General features: G+C 45.3%; 1 protein-coding gene across 17 annotated transcripts in view; it reads left to right on the plus strand.

Annotated features, from left to right (window-relative positions):
* The first annotated feature begins 320 nt into the window (after window positions 1–320).
* ERI3 (ERI1 exoribonuclease family member 3) overlaps window positions 321–19,885 on the plus strand; it is a 129,970-nt gene continuing 110,405 nt past the window's right edge. For 7 of the 17 annotated variants that reach the window (XR_007471442.1, XR_007471444.1, XR_007471453.1 and 4 more), the window contains exons 1-3: window positions 471–746; window positions 3,177–3,252; window positions 15,182–15,459. Coding sequence is in view for 13 of the 17 variants with exons in the window: in XM_049697347.1 (XP_049553304.1) it covers window positions 612–746; window positions 3,177–3,252; window positions 15,182–15,459 (489 nt within the window). In the remaining 4 variants the exon portion in view is untranslated. Of the gene's footprint in view, window positions 3,253–9,844; window positions 10,011–15,181; window positions 15,460–19,885 lie in introns of all 17 variants that reach the window. The other 10 variants (XM_049697349.1, XM_012531836.3, XM_004266306.4 and 7 more) reach the window with 10 other exon arrangements.

Below are 19,885 nucleotides of genomic sequence, written 5' to 3' on the forward strand. Positions count from 1 at the left end.
AACATGTCACCTTATGAGCCTATATTCACCTCATGAGTATATTGGAAGGTGGGAAAACGGAAGTGGGGGACCTGGGTTTCTCTAGGCCTTAGAAAGTTTCCTTTTGTAGAAAATTTCTTTCACAGCTCAGAAGTGAGGCCCCCCCTTCACTTTCTTCTAAATACGTGCAACCTCGACACTACAAGTCCCATAAGGCCTGCGGTGGGGAGTCACCATCTTGGCGCACCTTCGCGCGCATGTCGGCGGGAGAGCGAGCCTTTGGGGAGAAGAAGCCCCGCCCCCGTGCAGCCCATTGGTCGCAGGAGCCGGCGGCGGGCTCAGCGGTTGGCCATCGCGCCCGCCCGTCCGCCGCGTCGGCCGGGGTCAGAGTGCGCGGAGGTGAGTCGGTGTGTTGTGGACTCGTGGTGCTGGCTGCCGCTGTTGAGGCGGCCGGGAACGGGCGGTGGGGAGCGGGCGGAGCTGGCCCTGCCTCTGCCTGGCCGGCGCCGCAGTCGGCGCGGGCCGCGCCCGCCGCCGTAAACTGCCCTGAGCGCCTGCTCAGGCCGAGGGAGAAGTCGGGGCCTGCACCTGGAGGGAGCCTGCCGCGCTGGCCCCGAGGAGGGGGCGTTGCCATGGCGACAGCCTCTCCCGCTGCTGACGGGGGGCGGGGGCGGCCCTGGGAAGGAGGGCTGGTCTCCTGGCCCCCTGCTCCTCCCCTTACAATTCCCTGGACTTGGATGGGCCCGAGTTGGGGGCAACACCCCGGGGTGGGTGATGCGGCGAGGCCCCCCCAGATTGGGCCCTGGTAATGCATGCGGGGTGAGGGTCGCGGCGCGCAGTTTGTGCAGCCTGGGGTGCTGGCCCATGTGCTCACCCTGGATGCATGGTCTACTGAGAAACGTTTAGGCGGAGAAGGAGAGGGGCAGGGCTTTGAAAGACAGGCTGGGTGAGGTGATTAAGCATGCTGACTTCCTACCTGGGATTGCTTAGGAGGAGGAAGAGAGCTTTGACCAAAGAGGATAGAAAGCTAGCAAGGAGATGGTAGAGAGAACATTCCCTTTACCCTCTCCCCAACACACACACACACAGACACACAAGCTTAGCAGTTTACTTCTTTTTGTAAATCTGTTGCGGTGGTCGTAGTTACGGTGGAAGGATTGAATAAGGGGCCTAACTTGGCTAGCTTTCTGTTTGCTTTTCCTGCAAATGCTCCAGCAACAGGTGTTTTCTTAAAACAAAAAGGCATGAACTTGGATTGGGGCTTGATTGCGAGTTCTTGCAAAATATAACTGCTCCTTGTTGACTTGGAAGATGCTGAACGTGGCTTCTCATTGGGGGTTTGGATTCTGTCCTTAGGGCTGGATTTTGTAAACTGATGGTACCCATCATTCCCTCTGCTGTAGGTCTCTGGCCACTTCTCTGGTATTAGTTCTTGTCAGACATTTTATCAGTCTCCCAGGCGAAGGGCAAAAAACCAGGAATCCCATTGGCTAAAGACCGTACACTATTTGAACGATAGTAGGTTGTGATTGGCTGAATGATTTTTGATTGTAGAGTTTCTACCAGAAATTGGCTTCATCAAATTCTGCTTTATTCTGACTTTATCATACACAGCATGCCTTGTTTTGGTGGGTTCATGCCTGGAGCTTAAGTATATTATACCTGAATCCCCTAGCATTTGAAAGCCAATTTATAAACAGGGACTTGGAGTGTGACTTCACTAATGTGTGTGTCTGTGATCTTGGTTAGAAACCCACTTGGCTGCCTTTCGTGGGGGGAGTTGGGGGAGGTAGCTGCCGGGAAGTGATTGATAAGGTTTCCTTTATGGATTCTGTGGTGCTTCACTGGAGCTCAGAGCACTTTGGCAACTTAAGCACTCCAAATTAAAAGCTCATTAACAATTCCTGCCCAAAGATCCTGTAAATAATCGGCTAGCTAGGTCATAGAGCTTGGCTGAGAGCTCTCCTGGCAACTTGAAATTTCCAAATAAAAGTGCTTTTATTCCCTTTCATTTTGAAAAGTGTTTTCTTTGCGGTGGGGTAGGTTGGCGAGTGGCATTTTTCCAGGGGATCTGAGTAGAATAAAGTGTTAAATGTGTAGAGTGGTAGAAGGAATAGATTGGTTCCAAACCTAGGTGTTTCTTTGTGCAAGGGCGTTGCTAGCTTACAAGGGCACTTCTGCAACTTCTAATCCTTTTGAAGATCTGATGAGTAAAAGGTGCAAGATTTAAGTGATCTGAAGAGAAACCGGAGTATGGAAAATCTGAATTAAGTGATAAATATGATAGGTGTCCATTGATGATTTGATTTGGGGTTTGATTACCTTGACTTTTTTAGAACTTGAGGCAGACCTAGATATATCCTGCAAGTGTTTCCTGGTCTGTGTGGCCATTTGCAGTATGGCCTGTGGCTTTGTGGCAACCAGTGTTTCCCCCAATCCCTGCTTCAGTGCCTGAGTTCTGAATATTGTCAGCCTTTACTAGTATCCCCTCCTTGGCTAGACTAGGATTCGGGATTATCCAGAGAGCCACGACTTCATGGCCATCTCTCTCAGTCCAAGCTCAGATATTGTAAATATTTAGTATTTCTAGGAGATAAACCTCCTTAGGAAGAAAAGTATGCCACTAGAGAAGATGAAATTCATCATTGCAAAAATATGTTGACCATTGAAAAAACGCAGAGGTTAGGGTAACCGACTCCCCACACAGTTGAAAATCTGCTTATAACTTTTGACTCCCCCAAAACGTAACTACTAATAGCATTGACCAGAAGCCTTACTGATGACATAAGCAGTTGATTAACACATATTTTGTATGTTATGTGTATATCTACTTATATTTAATGCATTCATGACATCCTAACTTTTTCTTAATTCTTTTGGTATTTCTAGGCTATGTGGTTTATCTGCGGGCTTTTTCAAATTGTCACAAATCTCCAAAAAAAATCTCCCAATATATTTATTTATTGAGAAACATCTGCACATAAGAAGTGGACCTGCGCAGTTCAAATCTTTGCTGTTCAAAGGTCACCTGTAGTACTAGTAGCTTCTGAAAGCCCTGTCCTGGCACTGTGCTTTCACATAGATAACTGTTATCCCAAAGTAGTTTGAGTTTAGGAGTTTGAAGTATAGTGTGATCTTTAAGTTGTTTCAAACAGTATTGAAATAGAGTTGTTGCAGAGATCTGTATTTATCCACAGCATTGGGGCTTTCCAGCTCTCACAGAACCTTCAGCATCCCCAGCGGCCAGTCTTGGCATCTTCGAAGTAAGGAGAGGTGAGAATCCTGTTGCATGGTCAAGGTTTGGCTTGACTTCTTCCTTATGAGTATTTGGGCTTGGAGGGTGGGGAGTGGGGACTGGTGCAGACTGTACTTTTCTGTAGCTTTTCCTGACAAGATACCATATGCTAAAAAACTACTGAAACTTACCCAAAGTCTATAAAGTGGTGAGAGTTGAAGGTGGGATATCCATACTTTCAAGTTCTGCCATGATTTCTCAGTGGGCATTACATGAGCACCTACTTGAAGTTCAGGAAGGTTGAATAGAACCGGAATAATCCTTTATCCTGAGAAATACACATCTTAAGACAATAGGAAGGATCACATTTATTTGGCTTCTGATAAATGCATTTGACCAAGGCCTTTGGGATCTTGGTCACATGCATTTATCAAATTTGGGTTGTGGGTCACCTTTGGGTGGATGGTTAATCCCAGTCTGTCTCCGTTTTACGAGGATCGGGGCTGGCTAAAAAGGTAGACTCTGATGATTGATATCCAGGATGTCAGAGGCTGTTTGTTGAATAACTGAGTTCCAGGCATTTTGCTTGGTGGTGGGATTGTGGTGGTGAACAAGACAGCTGCTGTCCCTGACACCAAAGAGCTTACAAGTTCATGGGCGAGACAGATAGTATTGAACCAGTCACAAGACCTCTGAGAGTGCTGTAACGAGGTAAGTATATGTGCTTGAGAGTACTTAGAAGGATCTCCAGCCCAGACTGGTGGGTTCAGGGAAGGCTTTTCAGAGGAAGTAACCTACTCAGCTAGAATTAGACGAAGATGTGAAGAAACAAGTGTGAAGGTCAGAGCTTTGTTGAGTTTGAGAAACTGAAGTTCAGTGTGATTGAAACATACAGTACTCAGTGGGCAGGAGACAGGAGAATACAGTGAGAAATTAAGGAGGAAAGGTAAGCAGAAGCCAGGGCCTTATAAGCTCTTAGGATTAAATGGTGGGTAGAAAAAAAGATTAGACTAGGTCAGCAAACTTTTACTGTAAAGGGTCAGATAGTAAATATTTAGTCTTTATGGGTTTGTGTCACAACTGTTTACTCTGCTGCTATAGCACAAAAGCAGCCATAGTAGGAAAATGAGTGAGCCTGGCTGTGTTCCAGTAAACTTTATAAAAACAGGTGGCAGCTGGATTTGGCCTGTGGACCAACCACTGGATCAGACCATCATAAAAGCCGTGAGAAGCCATTGAAAGGTTTTAAGAAGTGGACTGATACTAGATGTGTGTTTTAGAAAGTTTGCTTTAATTTTAATGTTCAGTGTTAAGAATGGATTGAAGGGGATAGTACCTGAGGCAGAGAGACCAGTAAGGAGGCTGTGGCAGTTACATGGGTAACATTTTCACCTTTGAGGCAGTGTTTTGACAGTTGAAAATTGAGTATACCTGAATCTTTGCATCTTTGTGTATACTGGTTCTCTTTGCTAATTTCCTGGCCATCTACTTGAGCTTAAAGGATGTCTACCAGAGAAATTGTTGACGATACCAGCTCCTATTTCACAGATTAGAAAAGATGTGGGAAGGACAGGTTGGTGTGGAATGAATGAGAAGTTTGGGGGAACGCATTTCTGTTGAAAGTAGTAGTGAATAAATGTAGCCGGGGAGAGATTTTGGTCTTTGGTCTCATAGCTTAATGTTAGTTGCTTTGAATTTCTTGAACTGTACACATGGAGGGGGACCCATTTTCCTAAGCTTCCCAGGGAATTGCCTCATTCTCTATATGTCCTACTTAGTCTTCTTCTTTTCTTGCTTCTAAGAAACTGATGATCTTTTTCTGGTTTTGAGAGTGTCTCCTAGTTGAGTATGATGGTATGTGTCAGGTACAGGGATCAAATAAACTATTTGTTGAGTGTCTGATGAATTGTCTTCCTCTACCTGCAAGCTCCGGTGTGCATTGCTAGAGGTTTCTGATAACAGTGCTTATGTGACCTTGGGCAAATGACTTACCTCTCTGAGTTTAGCTTTTCTATCTGTAAAATGGAACTTAATATGTTGGTTAAAGGATTTAATGAGATGTAAAACTCTTAGCAAGGTGTCCTTAACTTTTGTTATTAACAATATTTTACACAATTTTTTAAAAAGCAGGTAGCAGTTGGGTGACTTGGCCTTTGACTTAGTACATTTGGGGTGCTCCCAGTTGTCATTGTGGCCATGTAATAGAAACCTAGCCCCTGGCAGAGGCAGCCAGCAAACAGGAGGAAATTATAACTAAAGCAAGATGCTGCTCTTCATAATGGAAAATCTTCAGCCAGCAGGAGTCCCATTCGGAATTCCAGAACTTTCTTCAGGGTGGACCTTAGCCCCAGCACCATCAGTGAAGTGAACTGAGTGAGCAGCTACCCGAAAGAAATTCACTGAAGTGTGGCCAGTCATTTTCCTGGTCTGTTGGGGTCGTTTATTAATGTTGCCACCCTTGTAGCTTTGTAAAGTGCCTCTTGAATGCTTTTTATTACTTTTCATCACCACTCTGGGAAGCGGGTCAGGTGGTCAGCATTATTGTCCCTGCTACGCATGTGAGGAAACTGAGGCCCAGGAAGGTTAAGTGTGTTGTCCGAGGTCATGCTGCGAGGTACTGTTAGAGCTGGTGCAGAGTTGCCCCCAGATGAAATTGTGTGAGTTTATTGCTGTGATCTCTCTTCTTTGAGTGAGAGATATATAGTCATTGCAGAACTGCAATCTAATGCATGTCTTATCCATATCTCCTAGTGTTGATCTGGGTCCCTTTATCCACCTGGTCCTGTTGGGTTTTAATTGATGACTGCTAGGAACAGGCCTGCTGGGAAGCAGATTCCCTTTGGGTCATTGTTTTTAGTCCATCCTCCTTTGGGTCCATTCTTGGGGGAGCCTTGGGTGACGAGAGATTGCTTTGATATGTTCAAAATTGTGCCTTGTGCCCCACAGCTACAGGTAAAATCAAAAGGCGGATAATTTATGGGAGTGTCAGAGCTGGCCGCTGGCACCTCAGGAAGCCATTAGTATGCCTGTTCAGACCCTCTGTGTCCTTGCAATTGATTCCTCTTTGCATGAGCCTGATTTGGGAAGCTGTAGATCTGTGGGTAGTGATTGGATGTGACAGTCCAAACACCGGTCCCTAAATTAATCCTTTTAATAGTATTCTGGCACCAAGGCAATGCTCGCTCACTCTCTGTCTCTAACTGGGGAGGACAGAATGGGGGGGAGGGGGCTAGGAAGAAGGAGAGAGAGAGAAAGAAAAGAAGCTTTTCCTGATTCTTAGGCCCTGCTCTGTTCTGCCATGTTCTGATTCCAGAGCAGTTGACATCATAATCCATTCAGCAGACATTGCCTCACACTCACTTTGTGCCTGGCCCTGTGCTGGGGATACAGAAATGAATAAAATGTGGTCCTTGCCCTTAAGGATCTATGTTTAGCTCAGTGTTCCTCAGACTTTTTAAACTCATATACTCCTTAGATGGGAAAAGCTAATCTTATACTTTTCTTTAATGCTGCTTGAAATTTTAAACTGGATTCAAGGGTCTGACAAAAAACAAGTGCAAGAAATGATCTCTTCAGGGACTTCCCTGGCGGTCCAGTGGTTGAGGCTCCCTGTGTCCACTGCAGAGGGCATGGGTTTGATCCCTGGTTGGGGAACTAAGGTCCCGCATGCTGCACGGCCAAAGAAAAAAAGAAATGATCTCTTCAAATATGCCTTTTTACACACACATACACCCCTACACCTGCTATCTTCCATCCTTCTCACCTGACTTGCTGAAAATTACTGCTAAGAGGAGAAACAGATAACTAAAATTTTACAATATAGTGAGATAAAAGTTAAACTGTGCTACTGGATCACTTAAGCAATTAACTTTCTGATGAGGTGTCAGAGAAAGCTACTAAAAGGGGAAGATTTGAGCTGGATTTTGAAGAAGGAACAATAGTTTGCCTGGTGAAAATGGAAGTACATTTCAAAACAGAGGGAGCAGCATTTGCCAAGGCACAGATTTGTAAAAGGAAACATCACATTTAGGGGCCTGAGCAAGAGCTGGTTGTCACCCTGCTTCCTGCCAGTTTCTCTGCTTTGTGAGACGGGAAGATTTGCTTCCCTGGAACTGGGTTTGGGAAGAGGCTTTGAGTTCCTTGTGCTGCAGTTGCTTTAATCCAAGACACCGCTTCCTGTTTCCGCTTTTTTTAAAAAATATTTGTTTATTTATTTGGTTGTGCCGGGTCTTAGTTGTGGCTCGCAGGCTCCTTAGTTGTGGCTCGCCGGCTTCTTAGTTGTGGCATATGGGCTCCTTAGTTGCTGCATGCAGGCTCCTTAGTTGTGGCATGCGAACTCTTAGTTGCAGCATGCATGTGGGATCTAGTTCCCTGACCAGGGATGGACCTTGGGCCCCCTGCATTGGGAGTGCAGAGTCTTAACCACTGCGCCACCAGGGAAGTACCCCTGTTTCCACTTTTGTACCCAGGCTGCAATTTGTTTTTCTTATTAGAAACAAATTTGAGTGATTTGGACAGACTTAATTATTGCTATGGTTGAGTTCCTTTTAGTTAAAGTCATACCTTAGCTCAAAAGAAAAACTAAAGTTGATATGCATTGTTAGCCCTATGGCTGATGGGAGAATCAGCCAAGTGGAGAAAGTGGGCCCTTAAATGTGGGAGAGGAGAACAGGGCCCTGAAGAGCTGAGTGCCTCTGAGCCTTAGTGTTCTCATGTGTAAAATGGGAATACTGTTACCTATTTTGCTTGATGGTTGGGAGGCTTAAATGAGATGAAATATGTAAGTCACGACTACAGTGCCTGGCTTGTAGTAGATTTTCACAAAATAGTGTTTCACTTTCCTCTTTCTCATGTATTAGCAAAAGCTCCCTTTTGCTGAGAACTTACTATTGTGCAAAGCACTTTGTACATATTGTATGGTCTAACCGAACCCCTAAGAGATAGGTATTTTTGTTACAGCTATTATTACAAAGAGGCAGGTGGTGGAGGCAGGATTTGAACCTGTGCTTGTCTAATACGGCATTTTAACAACTAGCTGTATGACTCCTTGTTTCTGCTCCAGTTCTCCATTTTGGAAGCAGGGATATAGCAGGTTCTGCGTACCTCCCCTCTGGGGTCAGATGCTGTCTACAAGTGTGGGAGGAGCTTACAGGGATGAGAGTACCATTACCATACACTGCCCTTCCTCCATTTCTATCCTATTTACTATGTGTTGGGAAACTAGCCTTTGCTCCCTCTCATGTGTGGGGTCACAACTGACGTGCAGGTCTTTGCAAAGAGATGTTTCCCATCCTTGGCCCCTTGAAGGAGTTTGCCCAAGCTACTGAATGTGGCTGATGGGTTAGTAAACAGCAGGCAAATCACAAACAGGTACTTCTTTTTCTGTGCTGCCTTGAGTTGCTGAGACAGGCTAATTGAAGGGGAGAGCGAGGCTCCTATAGCCTGTGATGTTGCCATCAGAATTTGGTATCCTGTAGGTCTTTAGTGACTTTAGTTCTTCTGATAGTTTGGGATTAGCAACTGCTTCTGATGTTGGACAAGTTCCCCCTAGCCCTGTCTTGGAGCAGAAGCAGCTGAAGCTACAGGTCTAGGGGTTGATGGGTTGTAGAGAGGAGGAGAGTGTTTTGTTGAGGTGAGGACCCAGCTTTAGAGTACTTGCTTGCATTCCACTTTGGGGCCATCAGGAAGTCGTGTAGAGGTTCTAAGCTTTTGTAGGGGTGTCAAGCTTTGTTCTGCCTTAGGCTGAGCCCTCAGGCCCCTGGCCTCCACTTGTGAGGCTACAGAAAAGCTGGGGGGACAAATGCTGGTGTCTGCTCCTTGTGTCAGGGCAGTGGCTGGAGGCTCTGAACTGGGGGTCAGGAGCCGTGGGTTCTCTTCTTACCCTTACTTGCTCTGTGAACCTTGGACTGTCCTTTTCTCTTCCTAGGGCTCATTTTCCCTGGCTTGCTGGACTGTGTCTTCCCTTAGGCTTTCTTTCACCTTTGACAGTCTATGATTTTCACAGAAAGTGCTCTGGCAGTTAAGAATGCATTCATTAGATTGAAAATTATGACTTTTGAAGGCATGCAGTTTATTTATATTTTTCCCAGGTTATTTTTAGCCACCTGAGACAGGGCCTGTGACTGAACGAGTTGCAGACAGGTGTTACCGTGTTCTCTGTGGATGCCTCTGTGGCTTAGGTGTCTGAGCACTTGTGCTACTGCAGGTCAGATTGGAACAGGAACTTCCCCAAGACTGGGAACTGGGTACTCTGTGGCTGTCCCATGTGCTTCTAGTCTGGACCCAGAACCTGCCTCAGTGCCTTGAAGTTTCTCTGGAATGCAACCCTGCCTCCCAGTCTGGCTTTTTTTGGTTTGTTTTTTGGTTTTTTTTTGGCCGCACAACGAGGCTTGCAGGATCTTAGTTCCCTGACCAGGGATTGAACCCAGGCCCGCGGCAGTGAAAGCACCGAGTCCGAACCACTGGACCTCCAGGGAACTCCCCAGTCTGGCTTTTTATGGAGTGGATTGAACCCAGGGATGGTATAAACCCATACCCTTCCCAGAGATCCCAAGTATATGTGGATGGGGAGATGGGGTGGGAGAGGACCCCATATTTCATGATGGGCTTCTCTTCTTTTCTCTCCCCCAGGCTCCCCTGGCCTGTATGTGGATATTAAAGGATGGCCCCCTCCCTTCGCCCTTCCTTCCCCCCTCCAGTAATGGAAGGCTATAAAATGTCTATTTACCCAAGACGCCAGAATGACTCCTCTGTGGTTCCACTAATCTGGTGATTTGGTGCTTCCCTGGTCTCTCAGGTAAATAGAAATTGAGGCTTTTTATAAAGGCATATTATTTCCCTCATTAAATGTGTGTTTTGGCACATGCGTTATTTACCTGACCGACAGTAATGGCTGCAGAGGAGCCATTGTGTCTGTTGTGTAAATACTCTGCACATCCTCCAGGGGCTGTGGTGCAGGCCTGCTCCTCCAAATCGCGCTGGCCCTGTGGCAATCCCTGTTTTCCCCTCCCCTGCCTCACTGGGGGACTGGTCCCTTTATTTTGAGGAGAGAATCATTCGTTTTGCTCTTTGCCATAGGCTACTTACTACCTTTAATTTGCTAGGAGAAGGAAATGGGTGTCAGAATAAATGTGTGTAAATCTTCGTCTCTGGTGAAAGCTGGTGAGGAGATAGATATACACAGAATCATAAACTGTTCCTTTTGAGTTCTGCCCCTCAACTAGATTCTCAAAGTCCTGGCTGATGATATAACGTGTAGACTTATATTCTGCAAACTTGTGACTAAAATATAAAGACATCAATAGAAAGGGGCAATCTCTAAGATGTCAGAGGGTAGACAGGCAAGTGGAGCGCCTCTGCAAGGAGTGCAGGGATATTTCCCGAGCAGGCTCTAGAGGTGGCAGGGATGCCCAGTGAGGGGGCACTGGGCAGGGGCACTTAGGATGGAGACTCCGTGCTTTGAGGGCTGCCAGAGGAGAGTGTGCAGCCTACCCTCTGTGGCAGTATGGGGAGATGGCTCCCTCACATACTGTTCTCTGTTTCTTTTTTTTTTAAACAACATTGCATGTGGTTAAAAAAAAAAATTTTTTTTTTAAGTTTGAAATAGGCCAAATTTACATAAAAGTTGGAAGTAGGGTACAAAGAATTTTTTTCCTGAACCATTTGTGAGTTAAGTTGCCGACCTAACACCCCATCACCCTAAATACTTTGCGTGCATTTCCTATGTGCAAGGACATTTTCCTACCTAACCATAACACGACCATCAAAATTAACATTCATATGTTACCTCCATCTAATCCTCAAACCCCATTCAAGTTTTGCCAGTTGTCCCAGTAATGTTCTTTGCAGCAAAATGATCCAGTTCAGAATCGTGCATTGCATTTAGTTACCAAGTCTCTCATCTCCTATAGACTTTTCTCACTAAACGTTCCTTGAGATTCATGATCTTGATACTTTTGAAGATTACAGGCTGGTTATTGTGTAGACTGTCCCTCATTCAGGGTTTGTCTGATATTTTCTCATGATTAGATTCAGGTTATGCATCTTCAACAGGAGTATCACAGAAATGATGCTTTGTTTTTCTCCTTGCATCCTATCATGTGATGTAAGATTTTGATTAATCCCATTATTGATGATGTTCATTTTGCTCACTTGATTAAGATGATGTCTGCCAGGCTTCTCCATTGTAAACTTATTCCCTGTTATAATTAATAAGCAATCTGTGGGGAGATACTTTGAAACTATGTGAAATCCCTTACCAAACTTTAGTTTTTAAAATTTATTTACTTATTTATGTATTTATTTTTATCTTTATGGCCTCATGGTTTCCTTTTTTATTCAGTGCATTATAATCCATTAATATCATTATTTACTTGCCAGTGGGAGCCCCTTCAAGCTGGTTTCTGCATTCTTTTGAGCATTTCCTTGCTTTCTGGCACAACAGGATGTTCTAGGCTCATCTTGTACTTTCTCTGCCACAGCCCTGGAATCAGCCAGTTCTCCAAAGAGCTCTAGTTCTTTCAGTGGAGAATGTTGTTTAGAAGGCGGCTAGGTGCTAGATGTGCACACTGCTATCAGAGTGTTGCTGCTCCCTGGCCCTTCAGTAAACAGAGCTAGAAAATATATATACTTGTGTCTATATATTTGTGTATTGATATATACTCATCTTCATATGTACATCTAGCTTTATTTATTAAAATATATTTATTTTTGGCTGCATTGGGTCTTTCTTGCTGAATGCAGGCTTTCTCTAGTTGTGGCGAGCAGGGGCTACTCTTCATTGCGGTGCACAGGCTTCTCATTACAGTGGCTTCTCTTGTGGAGCACGAGATCTAGGCACACAGGCCTCAGCACTTGTGGCATGCGGGCTCAGTAGTTGTGGCTCGCAGGCTCTAGAGCGCAGGCTCAGTAGTTGTGGCTCACAGGCTCTGGAGTGCAGGCTCAGTAGTTTGTGACGCACGGGCTTAGTTGCTCCGTGTCATGTGGGAATCTTCCCGGATCAGGGCTCAAACCCATGTCCCCAGGCAGGTGGATTCTTAACCACTGCGCCACCAGGGAAGCCCTAGCTTTATTTTTATATATTATATATATATCAGAAACCATGAGTTCACACTCCAATTCCAATTTGACACCACAGATGTTTTTCCCTTTCCATGTTTTAATTCCATCCTCTAACAGTGAGAAACCTGGTCCCATTACCCTTAACATATGCCCTTTTTTGGTCAATCCCTCTGTATGTAACTAATCTCCCGTTGTTGCCACTGCCCTTTCCCCCTCTTGGGTACTCTTTTACCCTGCCTGGGAGTCCCCACATCAGGCTGCGGCTCCTTCTCCGCCAACAGATGCCCTTCATACCCCACTAGGGCTGTGGCATGCTGCATCATACCTTCCTGCCTCTGTATGGATGCCTCCTCACCCAGCTTGGGCTCTGATACTCCCTCCTAGACCCTTCTGCTCCTCCCACTTCAACTGATGTAGACCCTACTTTCCTCTGCCACAACTAATGGCTCTAAAGCCATTAGATTGAATTTTTCAGGAAGGGGAGAAGAGCTGCCCTCTGTTTCTTGACTTGAGTTGAACTTTTTTTTTTTTAAATATAAGGGAAGTATGGAACCCAGTGACTGCTGATATGTGGAAGCCTGGTCTCCTAATGTCTGCTCTCAAGACTTTTTACAAGAGAGAAGCTTTTTTATGTGGGTGAAATCAGATGAGAAAGCAAGGCCTGCAGGCATGAGGACCTCTGGCCATCAGTGTGTTGTCCATGGGAGGGAATAGGGCATATATAGTATGTAGTATGGGGGGGTCTAGAGCAATCTGGGGGTGCAGGAGACACCTGTTACTCTCTGAGGTTGCCTTATGCATTGGATTTATAGGCCCAAAGTATGGGGGTCCAGGCTTGGCCAGGTGGGTATAGCCCAATAGGATAGTAGTAGTAATAATAGTCAGCTTATATTTATTGAGCCCTATGTACCAGACCCTGCTCTTACAGCTTCACATATGTCCTCTCATTTCACTCTCGCTTAAGGAGCAGGAGCTGCTATTGTCATTTTACAGGTGAGGAATTGAAGAACAGAGCTTGCCCAAGGTGCCATGGTAAATAAGTGGTAAAACCAGGATTCAAACCCAGAAGCCCTCCTTAATCATGACGATTAATTGCCTGTAGTATTTGGCAGATGGAGTCTGATTGACTCAAAACACTTTATACACTATATATACACATTGGAAAACATTAAGACTTTCAAAAGTCCTTATGCATGACCTGACTTTGAGAGGTTAGAGAAGAGTTCTAAGGCCCTGAGGGACTTTGGATTCAAACTACAACGTGTAATCTGAGCAGACTGGTGTCTCCCATCTCAGCAAGGCTTCCAGTACCGTTCAGGAGTAGGTGACATGAAGAGTTATTTTGCATTCCGGCTTTCAGAAGGATGTTGGCCCGTTTGCCTTTCCAAGGAATTCCATAATGAAACTCAAGCCAACCTTTGTCTATCCCAGGCTGCGGAGTTTGGCTGCGTTTTTGGAGAGGCTGTAGGCCACGGTGAAAACAAGCACTACGCTTGTGCTAGAATCATGAAGAACTTAAAATACTTCTTGGTCTTTGTTCCATATGGAACTTCACTCTAGGAATAGGGAAATTGAGGACCCACACCAGCACGTATCCTAATAAATATGCAGGCAAGTTACTGTAGGTCATTCCTTGAGTCCCGGGAGAGCCGGGGTGAGAAGTGATACTTGGCATGGTCCATGTCCGCTCGGGTGGTAGTGACCTTGTTGCCACTGGTGTGCTCTGGACTTCCCAGGCTGCCAGCCTCCTCCACGCTGCAGGAGGGAGGGAGTGCCCATTGCAGTCTCTCAGAGGCAAGCTTTTGGCTCCGTCTGACTGGGGCTTCAGAAAGCTTAAACTGTGGCCATTTCCGTATTGAGCAGCATGATTTCTTGTTTGACTTCGAGGATTAAAGTTGAGGGAATTTGAGTGTTGGGTATGAAATGGGAAAAACACAAAATTTCTGCTTTATTCCTGCTTCTTTTTTTTTTTAAAGGAAGCTTGAGTTATTCGTGAGTAAAACTTAGGCTTTGATTTTTATATTTCGTTAGTCCTCTAAGGAGCAGACATTCTGCATATTTAAAGGGAAAACTTGAAAAGTGATTTGGATTTTTTTTTTTTTTGCACATGTACACTCAGAAAACTTTACTAGACTTTTAGCAATGCTTCCATTACCACCACATCTGGGTTTTCTCTTTTTCTTCCCTATTTAAAAAAAGTCCTGCAGTCATTCAAGGCCTCTAGTAGAGAGTTAGTCTAAAGGCAGCGGAGGAAGGCCCGAGGCTGTTGGCAGCTGTGCTCTGCAGGCTTCGTTCATTCCCCCAGGTGCCACTTACTGGCTGGGGGCTGGGGAATCACCAGAGTATGGTGAGCAAGTTCCCTGTGATGGGCTCTGCTCCTTTCCCATTGGGAGAAGGGAGGAGGGCATGTGGAGACATCAAGATACAGACAAGAAAGCCAGGGACAATGGCTGGGAATGGAGCTGAGGAGAGAGTCCTGGGCATTTCCTGCTGTTTGTCTGAGTCTACTTAGCTCCCAGGACTGATTGTGCAACCGGGGCACCCCGGGTTACTTTGGGAAACTTAGCTTTAATGTTAACTGTTGCCACCTGAGAAGTGACCACAGAATTTTTCTCTCTCTTTTGAACGTTAGAGCTCCACTTAAAGATCAAGGCCAGTGCTGCATCTTGTTTTGAGAATGTCATAATGCTGTGGGGGCCAGTATTAAGGGTCTTGAACTTCAGTAACGAATACTGGGATTTAGAAAAGGGGCACAGAAACAATGGGGAGTGGTTCATGTTCTGTGAATATTCCTGAAGACTAGGTGGAACAGGGCCACGGTGGGAGGGAGTAACCCAGACTCTGTTCTTTTTTTTTTTTCTTTTTCTTTCTTTCTTTTTTTTTTCTTTTAAACTTTCCTCCCCTAAGTTTTAGATGCTTCTGGATGTTCAATGCTAGCACCTTTACAGACTGGAGCAGCTCGATTTTCTTCATATTTACTTTCAAGAGCAAGAAAAGTGCTGGGCTCCCACTTATTTTCTCCCTGTGGTGTTCCGGAGTTCTGCTCCATATCCACCAGAAAGCTGGCGGCCCACAGCTTTGGCGCATCCATGGCGGCAATGATGTCCTTCCCTCCCCAGAGGTATCACTACTTTTTAGTGCTGGACTTTGAGGCCACGTGTGACAAGCCGCAGATTCATCCTCAGGTAACTGTTGCATCATTGCTTCAGCAAAGATGGGGTGGGCAAGGAGGGAGGGAGGATAGACTTGCTTTCTGGGACCCAGAGGAAGTTTCTCATGTCTTCTTGGCTTTTAGCTACTCATCTGGAGTTCCTGCCTAAGAAGCAGGACTTGACTCAGGCATCCTAGGGTAAGGTAGACCTGAGAGGTCTTTGTAGAGAACTGGGCACACTGTTTCTCTCTGGTCTCAGCCTTTGGGAATCAAAATGTTTCCTTCTGTCCCATCCTTCCTCTCTCCTTTCCCTTCCCTCCTTCCTTCTCCTGCTACTGCTGCATGTTCTTTTAAGGAATACTGTGTTAGCCTCCAAAATGGCCCCCAACGATCCTTACGTCCTGATATTCCCACCTTTGGTAGTTCCCCCCTCCTACAATGAGTGAGAACTAGCCCTGCATAACCAACAGAGTATAGTGGAAGAGACATTGCGTGACTTCTGAGGCTAAGTCATAAAAAGCATCACAGTGCACCTTGCTCTTTTGGATCAGTTGCTATGGAAGATGCCAGCCACCATGCTTTGAGGATATTCAAGCAGCCCTGGCGAGAGGCACATGTGTACCGGAACTGAGGCTCTTAGCTAAAAGCCAGTACCAACTTGCTGGTCATGTTCCTTGGCACTGTCTTGGAAGTGACTCTGCTACCCCCAGTCAAGCCTTCAGATAACTACAGCCCCAGTGGACATCAGACGTCAACCTCAGGAGAGACCCTGAGCTAGACTGACCAGCCGAGCCACTCCTGAATTCCTGGCTCATCAGAGCTGTGGGAGATAATAAATGATTATTGATGTTTTAAGCCACTAAGTTTTGGGATGATTTGTTATACAGCATTAGATAACCTGAACAACCATTGCTGGTCTGTTGGAAAGGAAAATTTCTTTGCTTGCATTTTTTTCTTAGTTACCAACTGTGTTCAGAGATCTTTTACCTTTTGAGGCAGTGCTGCTAAGAAGCTTGGATTAGCAGCAGAGAGACACGTGTGCTAGGTGATATTGGATTGCTTGGTGTTTGCTTTGGGGGCCTGATTGGGGGCCGATGTGGCAGTGCCTTGTAGTGTGGGGGCCTTGGGTATGCCTGACTCTAGGACTGGAACTCTTCCCTGTAGGGCTGGATTATCAGGTGGGTAATTTGGGGGTGTGTAGACAAGTGGGTCTGGGAGTAGCTTTCGGTAGTAAGAGGAGGAGAAGAGGATTGTAGCAGCAGGCACTTGGGAGACAGGGAGGTCCATTCAGAGGTAAACTGGGTTCATTTCTCATGGTTGGTTTTTTTTTCCAGGGAGGGGTTCTATCTTTAGGTTAGTAGATTATTTTCCATAAAGCAGATACCACAACCCTTTTACCTTTCCCTTTCTCCTTTCCTGTTTGTTTCCTATTCTCAAAGTAGTGGTCTGCCTTTGGGGGAGGATTGGAATCAGGCCTGCTGAGGCTTGGGAAGACAGGCGCTGGATGAGGAGAGCTTCCTAGGGGAAGGAACTTCGCATGAAAGGGAAGACGGCTTGGGGGCAGCCTGAGCCACACTTTCTTTCTCAGCCTCTTGCTCCTACCTGTGCTGTAGGGTCGTCTTCTCCACCTCCCCAAACTACTGGAGATTCTGTGGTGGGTGTACCTGGGTGGTGGGTGGGAGTTTTGGTTATGTAGATTCTCTTGGGTTGAGAATCAGGGAGCCATACCCCAGTATGCCATATTATTTCCCTTGCTGATGATTTCAGTTGCTGAGCAAGCCTTAGTAGGACCTGAGTCTAAAACCTAACACGTTGCTACTGCATAGGATTCATCCCTCTTCTGAAGCCTCATGATTGCCTGGCACCTTCTTGATGACATTTCCTGCTTTCTGCTTCCTGGCACATGCCTATGTATATTTGTTTCTGAACTTTTCAGTTAGATTATAAGCTGAGATAATTATGTGGCTCTGTTCTCTTGTCCTACAGAGGGTCCTGCCAATGTTACTGAAGGTGAAACTTGATTCATGTCTCAGTTTGATCTGTTAGTATCACCTTTCATCTCTCTGTCAAGGGCACTGTGCTTTTAATTTTTTGTTTTTTTAATTTATTTATTGCAATGCTGAAGATATAATGCAGTACAGATTTAAATCACTTGTATCACCAACTTCCTTCCTAGACTTAGGCACCAGGGCCTTTTAGACCTAGCCTGAGGTTGGGCTTCCTGCTTTTTACCAGGGTCTGAGCCTGATTAAAGTTTATCTCCAGAATCAATGAACCCTGATGATGTGATTCCAAGGGCACTTAAGGAATTGGCTGTCCTGGTTCATTATTAGCAAAGCATTAGCTGTTACTTTAGAGAACTCAGGAAGAAGCATTTGCTGTCTTGCTTATCTTTAAAAGGCAAATACGAATGATCTTGGAAATTATAGACCCGTTAGTTTACTGTGATTCCAAAGAAGATACTTGACCTGATCGTCAGATAATCAATCAGCAAACAGCTAGAAGAGCATAGGGTACTGAGTAATAACTTATATGGGTTTGTGAAGAAGAGCAAATCCTGTCAGATCAATCTAACTCCTTGCTGTGACATAGTGATGGATTTGAGTGGATCTAGGGCAAGTGGTAAATGTAATGCATCTCTACTTCATTAAGCCTCTACAATGCTGTGATCAACAGGTAAGAAGGTGAGTTTGGGGCCAGACAGCTCTGTTGTTGAACTACCCACTGGACCACTCTCAGGAAAGGGATGGGCAGCTTAGAAGTGACTTGAGACTTATTGTTATTGGCAGCTTAAAGCTCCCCCCGCCAACCCCACTTTCTTTTAAAAAAAACCCTTCCCTAAAGTTTGCATGTAGCAGGGTCCTGAAAGGATTCAGAGAAAGGTTGGAGGATGGATTGGAGAAGTTGTCAGTCCCAGATAGGATAGTGTCCTTCCACTGAGGTCCTCATAGGTCAGGTTCTCATTATAGCCTCTATTGTTTAGATCTTTTGGTCAACAAGGGCAGTGGAGAAATTGGAAAAGCTCAGGATAAGAGGAACAAAAATTAGGGAGCTCAGCTTGGTGCTCTGTGATGACCTAGATGGGGGGGAAGGGGGGAAGGGAGGTCCAAGAGGGAGGGGATATAGGTATACATATAGCTGATTCACTTCATTGTACAGCAGAAACTAACACAACATTGTAAAGCAATTTTACTCCAATAAAAAATAAAAAAAGAGGAACAAAAATTATTAGAGGCACAAAAATAAGACTTAGAAAGAAGAGAAACTGAATATGGTTTTAGTGACTGATTTCTTGTCCAGACTTGGAAGGAGTTGTTCCAAGGAGTATGATAATAACTTGCTCTTCATTTTAATAAGGACAAAAAAAGAATATAAGTGGAAGCAGGAAAGATTGAGATTTGAGATGAGAATGAACTTCTAGAAGAGACAGTAAAAGGACTAGAATATGGTGTGCAGGTTAGATCAGCCCTACCTAGCTCTCTCAGAACCTCTTGATGGCTGTCCATTTGACAGAGATACTTTGTGGACAAGATCTGTGTGCCTCCTGGGGGTGTGCTTGGACTGTGAATCAGAACCACCCCGGCTCCCCTGCTGCCTGGCTCCCAAGAGTTCAATACTTGAACACAGTGCACTTCTGATTCTTTTGGGAGTGTGTCATACTCCTCAGTTGCATAGGAGGCAGGAACAAGTTTTGGGCCAGGGCCTCTCTGGAGGCTCGGCATGGGGTTCATTTCTCTCATCTGTGTCTGCTATTCAGAAATCCCTGAGTCAGCTTGTTGGGACTATCCAAAAGGAATGCCACCATGCAAACTGACAGGTGCAAGCTCTGTTGTACTTGAGTAACAATATTGGTTGTAAACATGGTAAAACATCTGGTATTTCCCATTTGTCGTAATTTTTGCTGTTTATTTTTGTACTCTGTTCAGCTCACTGAAACTGGAGTGGTTGGTTTGCCAGTAACAGGCTTTCACCTTTCTGGTATTTGCACTCATTTTGTTTTACACATTTTGATTCAGATTAACATGACAGGTATTGGTTGAACATGAGACCGTTTTTCGTTTGAAAATATTTTTTCACTTAAATGTTAACTTAGGTGGATTAAAATGTTTTCGAGACTCAAAATTTGAGGAATACAGTTCCTTTCTTGCTTTAGGAATTGTTTCCTGATATGGAAGTAGGTTTTTATCTGGTTCGGAGAATCGTGGCTGCTTTGTCCTCGGCAGCAGGAGTTCACATTGCTCATTTTGGTGTGGGTGTGCATCGAATGCTGGTGGCTGTGACCCCGAAGCCCAGGGAGCAGCCTGAAAGCTTTGGTGGGAACTTTAATTGTGCAGCTTTAACCTGGGGGCAAGTTCTCTCACCACCTCAGTGTTCAGAAAAGACCAAAGCAAATGTAAGTGAGGAAAATGAGGTGTAGGCCACAGCATGCGGGGAGGAGGAAGTAACCTCAGCTGTCCAGA

This window comes from Orcinus orca, chromosome 1 (assembly GCF_937001465.1).
Source record: "Orcinus orca chromosome 1, mOrcOrc1.1, whole genome shotgun sequence".
NCBI classification, from domain to species: domain Eukaryota; kingdom Metazoa; phylum Chordata; class Mammalia; order Artiodactyla; family Delphinidae; genus Orcinus; species Orcinus orca.